At 37.3% G+C, this 11,321-nt stretch overlaps 1 protein-coding gene across 1 annotated transcript; it reads right to left on the bottom strand.

Moving 5' to 3' along the window:
* Positions 1-201: 201 nt before the first annotated feature.
* MSL3 (male-specific lethal 3 homolog (Drosophila)) lies at positions 202-11,314 on the bottom strand (the record flags this gene model as incomplete). Its single annotated transcript, XM_008949384.1, has 5 exons — positions 202-638; positions 9,866-9,950; positions 10,390-10,489; positions 10,685-10,794; positions 11,167-11,314. Coding segments are annotated over 5 exons (543 nt in total), but the record flags the coding sequence as incomplete, so codon positions are not given.
* Between the last annotated feature and the right edge of the window lie 7 nt (positions 11,315-11,321).

Here is an 11,321-nt window from a genome sequence, read left to right as displayed (position 1 = left end):
TAGCCAAACAGCAAAACCACCTTTACATTGAGCAATCTTTTCAAACGTGACGGTTCCACAAAATGAAGTGCAATTTGTGAGGAAAAAAATCCATAAGGTATCAGTTACGCATTCTCTTCATGTAACTGTGCAGTCAAGTCTTATTTCTCAGGCTGGAGAGTTTGAGCTAAAATGAAGCACAGCATGACGATCTATCTTCATGAAAACGTCCTGTTGCTAATGCATCTGCTTTTGCCTCCCTTCCTCTTTAGTAGTCCTATGCAGTCCTATGCATTAGCGAGACAGAACAAGGCTTCTTCCTTCATCTGGAGCTGGAGTTATACACAATCCTTCTAAGCAACCCAAAACACAGTCTATACACAACTCTGAAAACAAGTTCTCCATTCCTACAGTAATCCAACCAGGACAGAAGATATTACCCTATTTCTTCAACTCCAGAAGTTGTTTTCATTTCTTTTTCACCTTCATCTTGTAGCCATGTGGCAAAATAGCACTGTCATGGGCTACATGTAGTAGGATTTAATCTTTTTTAATAGCTTTAGTAGATTGCCCGAGGATTTTTAGTACTGTAGTAGGCTTCACAAGCAGCTACATAAGCAGATTCTGGGAAGAAATCATCATGGTATTCTGCTAAAAACCTGAGAAGAAAGCACACCAAATACAGAACAGAACATGAAACATTTAAAAATTAACCTGAAAATAGCTTCTCTTAAGTTCAGCAAAACCACAGTCTGGAAATTAAGAATTATTACACTTTGAAATTTGGCATACAAAAGGCTTGCCCTATTTTTACAAGATTTACCTAGTGAAACAGCCTTAGCCTATCACTCTCAAATTTAGGCAGCATTTTAAAAAATTGCTCCAACTCAACTAAAAAAAGGAATCCAGAAGTTGAAGCTACACTCAGAAAAGAATGCAAAGAACTATCACAGAAGAGAAAAAAAGTGATGTTCCTGCAACATCTGTCAGTCCCCTGCTCAGCATACTATTTTCTTTTATGTTAAACCCAGGATTTTCAGTTATCTCTATGTCAGTATCTTATACAAGTAGCCAGTTAGCATTAAGCCAGACGGTATCTTTTAAGGTCAGTAAAGCTCCGATTTTTTCTTTCATGTGCCTGTGCGTTCAGGGTCTCCAGCCCTCACGAGTATTTGATTTGAGCATGGGCTTCAAAAACAAATACATCCTTCGCAAATCCAGTTCACCCATTTCAGATTTCTGCAAGGTGGTCCTCAGACATTACTCAAACAGCCAACCATCCCATATTTTATCATGTCTACCTGGCCTACTAACATAAAAGTCTTTGTTTTAGGATTTAAAATTAAAATAAACAGTACTGCTACTACCACCACCAGTAACAAATGGCTAAAATGACTATAAGCTCTCTGCTCTTTCTTCTGCATACAAAGATACCAGGGATACAAATGGGGGGAAGGGCAAAAGAGCAAAAACTGCTCTTAAACCCGAGGTGGACAACCAAGCTATACTTTAGAAAAAACAGACCTGCAAAAATACCTGGATATTAAAGATCAGCAACAACAACAAGACAAAACATTAGCTACCAGTTCTCTGAGTTCAGAGGAGGGAGCAATGGAAACAACAGGAAAGAAGTCATTTGGAAAATCTGGTTTCTCTCAAGAACCACTGGCTAGGGAGATGACTTCACCACGGGAAGCTAAAAATAACCAGTTTGGTATAACTAGTACTCTAGACACAAAGTCCAAATTCAAAAAGTACAGGTCAATGCAATTAAAACCAGTGTTATTCCAGCCTCACTTACAGCTACACTGAACTAGGCACGTCCTTTAATCTTAACCGAGCCAAAGCAATACTAACAAGATTCTCTGTATAAGGCAAAATAAATTTAATCAGGAATATATTAATTGCTGAGAGCTCATACACAAACATTACAGCACAGAAATGGAGATAAATGAAAAAAGGTTAATTTTCACACAGAATCCTTTACTCAAACACAGGCATTAAACATGTGCTAAACTAAAAGAATAACTGGTTAGATCCCACTACTTCTAGGAAATGCTAGAATTCTCTCTAGGAATATAAATCCAAGCTCTTTAGAAGAAATCAATCCTTTAAAACATGTCACTATTTATTTAGAAAGCACTTTGTCAACTTCCTCCATCCTTGCTTATTTCATAAGAGTTCAGTAATTATCAGAATAGAGGGACCCATGGTGGTTTCTGATGTAAAAACCTTTCAGGTTTAAGACAAGTGAACTGGCTGGACAACCACTACACTTGCAAAAGATGAAAGAGCTGCTTGGTTTTGCTTTACATTTGTTCAATATTACCTAAGGAATTGAGCAGAAAAGGCTGTTACATGACCCAAAACAGTATCTAATCAAGCACATAATTTCTGGCAATATTCAGCTGGGCAGGTACTGCCAAAACCAAGAAAGATCTCTTGTATTTAAAGCAAGGATCCAACTGGCTCTGCCACAGACTGGCACCACATAAACTATCATAATAAATGTGTAAGAGCTAAGTAAATGTAAAGTTCTACACATTCTCCATTCATGCAATCCTAAATGCTAGTGCATCTAATAATACTTTAGCATACTTTTTACTCTTAAGTATTCATGCTGTGCTAGTCTTTCATTGGGTCCAACAGCAGCTTCCAATTTTATTAAATATAGCACAAACTAAAAAAAAAAAAAAAATCATTAAGGTTGAAAGATAATTTTTTAAAAAAACTTATATGAAAACCATTTTTCTAAATCAAAAAAGTTGGTTTTAATATTAGAGTATGTTACAGTTGCAGTATACCAATGTCCTATTCAAAGAAATAAAGGCATTTAAATTAATGAAAAAATAACAACAGTGAGATATTTTCCCCTGGAAGAGCAGAAGACAGTCAATCAATGCAACAAACTACTAGGCAGTGCATCCAAATAGTTAAACTCTGGCAAGACAATAAACCAGAAAAAAAAAAAAAATTGTTTTCTTGAACTAAAAAAGCAGGACAAATCTAGATTAAAACCACCAATAGTTGATTAATGCACCATTTGAACCATACTACCTAGACATTTACTAGCCATTATAACCATTCACCACCTATATTTTTAAGCTTACCAGGTGATAAATTGTTTTAATACTTTAAAAAATGCCTTTTTTTTTTTTAATGCAGCAGAGATACCCCTTGGAAAATATTCCAAAGAAACACAGAAACAATTCACTCAGTCAGATCCTCCTCATCTTCACTGAATCATGCCATTCATTTGCACTACACACACATATCTTACTCAATGAAAATCACCACAAGAGCAACTTAGAAGCTAACAGAATACCCCAGTCATCAACTGCTCTGACCTCTGACTGTAGTTAGCTACAAATCACCGTCCAGAATATGTGGGGTTGGTAAGGAGAGTGTGGTAATGCCCAACAATTAACAGATTTGAGCCTAACTTTTAACATACTTACACTCCACAAGATGAGCCACAAATGGAATTTAAATAACAATTCATTAACACACATGAATGACTTCAAGAGATAAACTACAGGGGCAGATCAAATTCTTGGTGTCATTGGCTAGCATTCCATGAAACACAGTACCAAGTGCTAGATCGTACAAGGCAGTATGGTTTAAAAGAATATCAATAAAATAAAGGATCCTTCAGAGGACATTGGGTAGCTGACAGTTAGAAGAATTTTAAAGGCAGTTAATGTGAAACAGGTTCATTACAATTATCCTGACTTTTGCTTAAGATCATAAGGGCCCAGTACGGCACAAACCAAAGCGGCAGGTGGTAAAGATGAGACACTTCAGATGAGGCGCTTGTGGCACAGCTACAACTCCAAAAAAAAGCAGGCAGAATGTACAGTCAAACGTGCGTAAATGTGCATCCCTCTCTTCTTACGTAGCTGTGAAAAGCAAAATATCCCAGAGCCAACAGATACAAATTCCTTTCTGCAGGGAAGTCAGAGGAATCAGGCATGAGAACACAATGTCAGCTTCTGTCCCAATCCCTTGTCTTTCTGTAGGCAAAGAGCACTGGCCCTTCTGAAGCTGCTTTCTACCCACACTACACCACAGTGCAGAAAGCTGGCACAGAAATACTGGGAGTCTTCTAAGACTCCTCACTACAGGACATTTCACTACTGCTTTGCTCTTGGAAAAGCTGAAATAGCACAAAGATCAATTTCACTGGAACCTGCAAGTCATGAGCCAAGATCTAAAAAAAGAGGGAGCTGTACTTAGCAAGCAGAGCCAATGTTCAGCTATTGATCACAAAGCACACTGCTCCTTAGCTGTTCAGAAATTGTTTCTTTACTTTTAACTTACAAATCTGATCAGTTCAGTTCAGTCACCTGTTGAATTCTTGCCTTCTTTACTTCCCTCTCTACCACAGGGTCCTAGAAGAGCAATACTTCATAAAGGACTAGAGAAGGTGGAGACAAGGGAAGCAGACATATGAGCAAGCCAGCTTGAAGAATTCCTATGTTCTCATCTTCAAATGTAGAAGTCCATAAGAAAGTTTACCTCAAGTTACTCCAAGCAACAGCCTCACAAATACACTACCATCTGGCTGAGCCATAAAGGTATAAGAATAGAGAATTAAAAGGAAAGGTTTCCAGGAAGGTGATATCTTGCACACCTTCTCTACAGCTGAGTTGATGAGATCAGTGGCCTGTGCTACATGCTCTGTTTGAACAGCAACTGTAACAATTTATGTAAAGGAATTTGCTTAAAGAGCAAGATCAGTCCTAAGAGTCACCTCATCAAAAGAATGCCATTTGCAGAATAAGGTGCTATCTCTTCTCCAACACTACCGTTCAAATGCAGGATTTGACAGCTAAAAGGCCTAGCTTCACACAAAAGTGTATACCACCACCTCACCCACATCCTCTCCACCTGAAAAGGATGTCTCCACCTTGAAAACTGTTCATGGCAAAAGCCTGCCAACACAAAGTTCACCATAACCCCAGTGCAGTCAATAGAACAAGTCAAGCAAAAAGTTTCAGATGTTTATTCTGATATCCAGTATCTCAAGAACCATGCCAAAGGAACCAACAGGCTTGTTTTGTTAACTGGATTCCCATCACTCATCCACATACAGAAACCAAGATCATCTTCCATGGCCTTTAAAGGGCAAGTGCAGAGAACAATGAAGGTGCTAAGCTGCCAACATTTCAGGTAATCAGGCTGAGTGAGCGAGAATTAAAAGTGGTAACTTCTATTAGACCTTTTGAGGTCCTACAAGAGCTCAATACAGAAGTCTTCAGTTGGTCTTGAGGATGAAGACACTTTTGGCGAGGCCAGCACAGATCCCAGAACCAATTCCTAGAGCTGCCTTCTAAAATAGCTACGGTAACACTAAAAGTATTTTAGGTAACCTCTCACTTCAGATGCAAGATCCAAACCTCTGCTATTATGTTTAGGAAGATGCATTCAAACGTCCAGACATCTGATGATTTGGTAAGCAGAAGGAAGCGAAGCAATCCACATGGTGCAGCTTCAAGGAAGTATTTTTCTTAGTCAAGAAAAATACACACAGGACAAGATACTGCAGACCAACCAAACAAAAGCTTAGTGAAAACAAGAACCTGTACAATGCCAGGCACTCACTGACTAGGAAGCATTCAACATAAAAGTGACAGAAGTTTGAGAGGACCCAGAACAGCACTTACCTTCCTACCCATTCAATGAATACAACAAAGCCCAAATATAACAGTAATAATGCCCTAAAATGAGGCATATACATTCACTGTGAAAGTAGAATTCCTCCATTTCAAAGCATTTCTAAAGTTAAAAAAAGTTCCTTTAATTTTTTTGTGCTTCTAAATCCACACCTGTCCCCTGACACTCAGAACCTGGATTTTCTCACATTTACGCTCCAATTAAGGTTTTCTAGTATATCATAACTGCTATGCAGCATAGATACTTCTTGTCAAGTAACTGGTTAATCCCAAAACTGAGAGGCAATTAAAAAAGCAAAAAGCCCTAATCAATATAAGAAACAGCAGCAAAATCACATCCTTTGAGATCTTTCAAAAAGTGATTCTTGCTTTCTTGCAACTTTATTCACAACGAACAAGAACTCCATCACAAGCAACTTAAATTAGGATGTTTTCTAGTCATTCACCATGTGCAGTGGTCCAGTTTTTCATTCTCAGAAAGCCACTAGTAACATCTCATTAACTGCACATTAGCACAGACTAGTGGTCATAATTCACCACTGCAATTACAGGTAATAAAATCACTACACAAAAGATGTTGTGCTATCAGAACCAGAAATCTAGGTCTTAAAAAGTTACTGCAAGCAACTTTTCATCTTTCTACATACACATTTTATTATCATAGCACTCTGATTTGGTCACATTCTGATTTGGCTTCCTTCTCAAAATACTCAACAGTACTAAAATACTATTCTACCCATGGAGCAGAGTGGCATGCTACAAGCATGGTGTAAAATATGAGGAACAATTTGATATCTAAAATGAAAAGGACAACTTACAGAATATACCAGGTTTGAAGTATCAGTGGGTTTTTAACAAAATCAAAGCCTTTGACCATTAAGAATGTAGTTTTCCATAAACTGAAATACCACATACTGGTCTCATCTGGAAAAGTATATTAGAAAATTATATTATATCATTATTATTATATTAATTAAGTTATACGTGTATATTATAAACAATTTGTAAGCAAGATTTAATCAGGGGTCCTTTGCTAGTAAGATTACCAAGTTAGTAAGCACCAGTCACTCTGTTAGCTACCACCAGTTGCTCCTGAAGACTAAATTCAAACCAAGTGAAATTCAGTGAAGCCAACTGGCAAGTCTGTCACTAATGTCCATTTCAGACTGTTATTCTTCTGCAAGCATTACAGATTACTTCAGAGCTAAATAATTTGAAGTGAAGACTAAGAGTTTTATACTTAATTTGATAAACTGATTTTCTTTACTTCTGCAAATTCTGCCAATTGAGAATTTGATTTTCACATTCTCCATGAAAAAATTTTCATCATGAATACTTGTAGAAAGCTGCACTAAGCACAAAGGGTACAGCTTCTACTTAATATGAAATTCAAAAAAGATGTATTACATATAGCCCTTAAAAATATATGTTGTTGGGGAAACTGAGATCAATCTTGTCTAGCAGCAAGCTGAGGGCACGACTGAAAAATATTACCCATGTAACATCTCCAAGTGAATGTAGTACATCTATCAAGTACTGAGTAAACTAATAAAATAAGCTTCTAGACAAAGTGTTACTCAGTTTCTCATCCCACATAAGATTAATAGTGCAAATGTTATATGAAACTGTAAATTTTAGCTATAAATTCATAATACAAAATTACACCAATATCCATGCCAGAACTAAGTCAGTTGTGTATCATATGAAAGTTTTATTTAAAAATACATAAACTACTTATGCTTGGACTATTCTTCCTAGAGTTCAATGAAGATTCAGAAACCATTTCACTAATGCAAACTGTTTTAATCCCTTGTCTGCTATTAGAAAAATAAAGGAGAGAGTACTTCAGCTTGTCACTCAAGAGGAACTCACTAACAGAAGTTAGGCAGTCTGAAGTAGATCGGTTGCTATCATCTAACACACACAGACTGTGTAGGACAGTTCTTACCTTTCAAAAGGTAAGCCGGAACAAAATTTTTAATAAACATCCACTAATCCTTTCATTCCCAAAAAGGAAAAGACAGAATGTGAAAATTGAAGAACTAGTACAAGATGTCACCTCAGCCTCAAGTTTTCTCAAGATGAGAAACAGATAATGCAAAAGCACTTCTATGATAAATATCAAGTCTGAACAAGTTTCCAGGAAACGTAATTGTTTGACCACTTTCAATGACATATGGGACTAAAAGAAAAACCAAAATGAAAGATGTCCTAAAGCCTCATGAATGTGTGTTTGAAAAAAAAAAAAGTCTAATAATTTGCATTTGTTTCTATGTTATCTATTTAAATACACAGTAGCATATCTGACAAGAAAACTAGTCTAAGATGACTACTTATGACAAAGCTCCTAAGATCAAATACTTCCTACCGCAGTAACTGTAACCTGAAAGCTTTTTCGGGAAGGCTCTCATTGGCCAGTTCTGACAAAACCACAGAAATCAATGTTTCAGCATAGAAGAGAAACATTGAGAACAGCCATTAGCAAAGATAAAGACCACTGGCTTAAAAGCACTTCAAAAAAACCACACAGCCTTCAAATACTCTGTTGCATAAGGTCTGTAATAGCCACACTATGCTTGCCTTGGGGGACTCATTTTGGTTCAGCTGTAGACTAGACTCGAGGACTGAATGCCCCTGGTACTGAAGCACGCTTCTGGTTAAGTGTTTTCCAAAAGGACTCCTGCTTGCATACTCAGAGCACTCTACAACACAGCACAAAGCAGGGCAAGTGGGAACTACAGAGAGATTTGCTTCAAAAGCATGCTTCTATCTGACCTAAAAATGCCAATGCCAAATTTCTTCTGCCTTTTTTTTTTTTTTGTAATTTCTATTTATGGATGACTATACCTTTCAAAGAGATGGTCTGACGGAAAAAAAAGACACATATGGATACCACCACTAAAGCTTTCAGTTTAATCATGTCCCTGATTTTGTGGAGGGTGGAAGACATGTTTCCTCCTTCCCTCTATTCTACTCTACCACAGCCCATCCATAGAATGGGCTTGAAGAAACAGCATTTAAGAAGCTAAAGAGCAGAGATCTCCTCTGACCAACACAGAAGAACCCGAACAGGCAAGGGTCTGATAAAAACTAATTTGATCCACAGCAAGTTAAACACCCTAAAGATTCACTCTGAGCAAAAATTGGTTTCCAACAATAAGCACTAACGCTGTCCTGTTTAACTTCAAAGGTACTTTGAATTCTAATACGGATCTGACAAAAGACAAATGGAACAGAGCATTAGTAAAATGTAAAAAAATTAAGTTTCAAGAAAAAAACTGCATTGCAGAAACTTTGACATTTGAAAAAACTTTCATTTTCTATAAACAATCAAAGCAAAAGCATTCTAAAGCTTTCATCTCCCTGATCTCCAGCAGGAGTTTGGATATGGTAGTGCCACACCACGCTTTCAGTATGTGGCTATTGAAGAGCCTTTGACCAAAATTTAATTAACAGTTCCACATTTCTTTCAGATGTTTACCATTTCCAACACTTTCTCCTGTGAATATTCCATGGCAAATTTTCCATTGTATTGATGCTGCATGATACAGTACCACACGAGATATCTAACTATCACTACAATGTCATGCACAGATATTAACTAGAGTACCTGACAAAGCAAGCTGCTCATGGTGCAGGTATGACCACACTGATTCCAGCCATGGAGCTAACATGGTCAGAAAGAGCTTGGGTTCCTCTACAAGCCACTACATTACATAAAAGAGAAGTCTTTTTGTTTAAAGCTCAATTAGGACACACTTTCCTTTAAAAAAGAACCCCAAACCTACCATAATTAAAAACATGTCCTAAACCACAGGTTTCTGCCCCTGCTAGTATCAATGTAACATCAAAACTCTCAGATTATTCTCACAAAAATAACAATGCAATTTATATTACTTCATAAAATATGCTTTTTAACCAAGTTAGACTTGTCATTCTCTACACAGTAGCAAACAATTTTTTCTGATTCGGTTTTCTAACACTGTATTAATCAAAACTTTAAGTAGAAAGTTTGTGTTCCTTTGAATTACAGAATCAAAAAATCTAGTAATCTTTATTCATATTGTTATTATTTAAATCTTACATTAATTTTATCATACTCTTGCAGTTATAGCAAATTAATATCTTCTCTTAAAAATTCCTTGCAATTTCAGGACACTTAGATTTACATAACAACACAAACACTGCTGTGGTACATTGTGTCACATTACCTCAGGAACATTTCAAAGTGTTTCACTAAAGCCTTTAGGTTTTTCTCAGGAAGGCTCATCTTCCCCAGTATTTCTGGTAGTTTTACTGTGAATAAGAAAAAAATGTTTACACCTGTTCTTTTAAAAGCAACTTCTAATTACTTTTATCTAGTATACAGAAAAGAAGAATATAAAACTTCCTCCTCCATGCAGCCTCCACTTTACTTTGCAAGTTACTCACTGAGCTTTCAAAATCTTACTAAGAGGCAGCACGGCGAGAAAGGGAATGCTGCTTGGTTTAATGATGTCTCAGTGTACTGAAGCAATGCTTGCTCACTTTCGTTCAATAGAGGCTTACCAAGCCACTAAGAGATAAGCAAGGTTATGAACAGCCTAAGAGCTTTAAGCAAATTAAAATGAACACTTCTCTGAGAATAAAACTAAAACTGATAAACAGGAAAGTACATGGATACAGTCACAGAAAAGAGTAAAACTGAACAAAACCAAACAAGCAATTTTGATTCAGCAGTTTTCCATCAGTTTACCAAACATCCGTAGCAAGTGTTGAGATCCATAGATATATGAGGGAGGTGGTGGTTGATCACTTGGTGGATAATTGTCTGGCATCAACTTCCAGGACAAAACCTAAATGCAAGACATGAAAATGCTGGTTATCAAATCTTTGTAGCACCGTAAATAATTTAATCTGTGTAGAATTTCAAAATGAAAGGCAAAAAAAGTAATACTATCAAAACTTTCTTACATAGCCCTACTCAGAGGTCACGAAACCTTTAATCATTGAATCTAAGACAGCAACATAAAAAAACCAAAACCTGTTACCTCATTCAATTCATTGTTTCTTCTACCTTCAAAGCCAGTAAAAACTGCACTCCCCTCTTTGCTAGGAGTCAAAGTTATAGGGGAAGATGATCCACTATGGACAGGGGTTTCTTCAAAATGGAAGGAAAAAACAAAACAAAAGAAATCAGAAATAAGTTTTATTCTGTATTTTATGGAACTATAAGCCATTAAACATAACAAAAGCCCGCAGCTGAAGTGCTTAAACACTGGAACTAAATAAATGCTATCCTAAAGCAGGCTCACAGAAAAGCAGCTCCTTGAATTCTGTTGAGAAATACAGTACCAGAGTACTGAGAATACTGCTTTGTATTTCTCTCTTTGGTATAAGCCACAGAGACAAATGCTCGATACCAAAAGTAATTAATTCCTACTTCCACCATCCAGTTCACAGTCCAGATGACATGAAAGGGGGCAAGACTTGAAAACTTGCTTCGAGCAGTAATTTGAAGAGCAAGGCCTACTTTTCTCCAGGTGCAAGAAGAGCTTTGGCATGGAGGCGGGGGTGTCGAGGTGCCGGCGCTTGGGCTGGGGGGAGGCGCTGCTCTCCGAGAGCCGGTCGCAGTTGGAGCTATGCCGCGTGGAGCGCCGCAGCGACTGCAGCGCCTCGGGCTCGGCC

This window comes from Merops nubicus, unplaced genomic scaffold (genome assembly GCF_000691845.1).
Source record: "Merops nubicus isolate BGI_N331 unplaced genomic scaffold, ASM69184v1 scaffold6031, whole genome shotgun sequence".
Lineage (NCBI taxonomy): Eukaryota > Metazoa > Chordata > Aves > Coraciiformes > Meropidae > Merops > Merops nubicus.
Note: the sequence above shows the minus strand (reverse complement) of the source record. Positions and strands in the feature narration are given on the sequence as shown.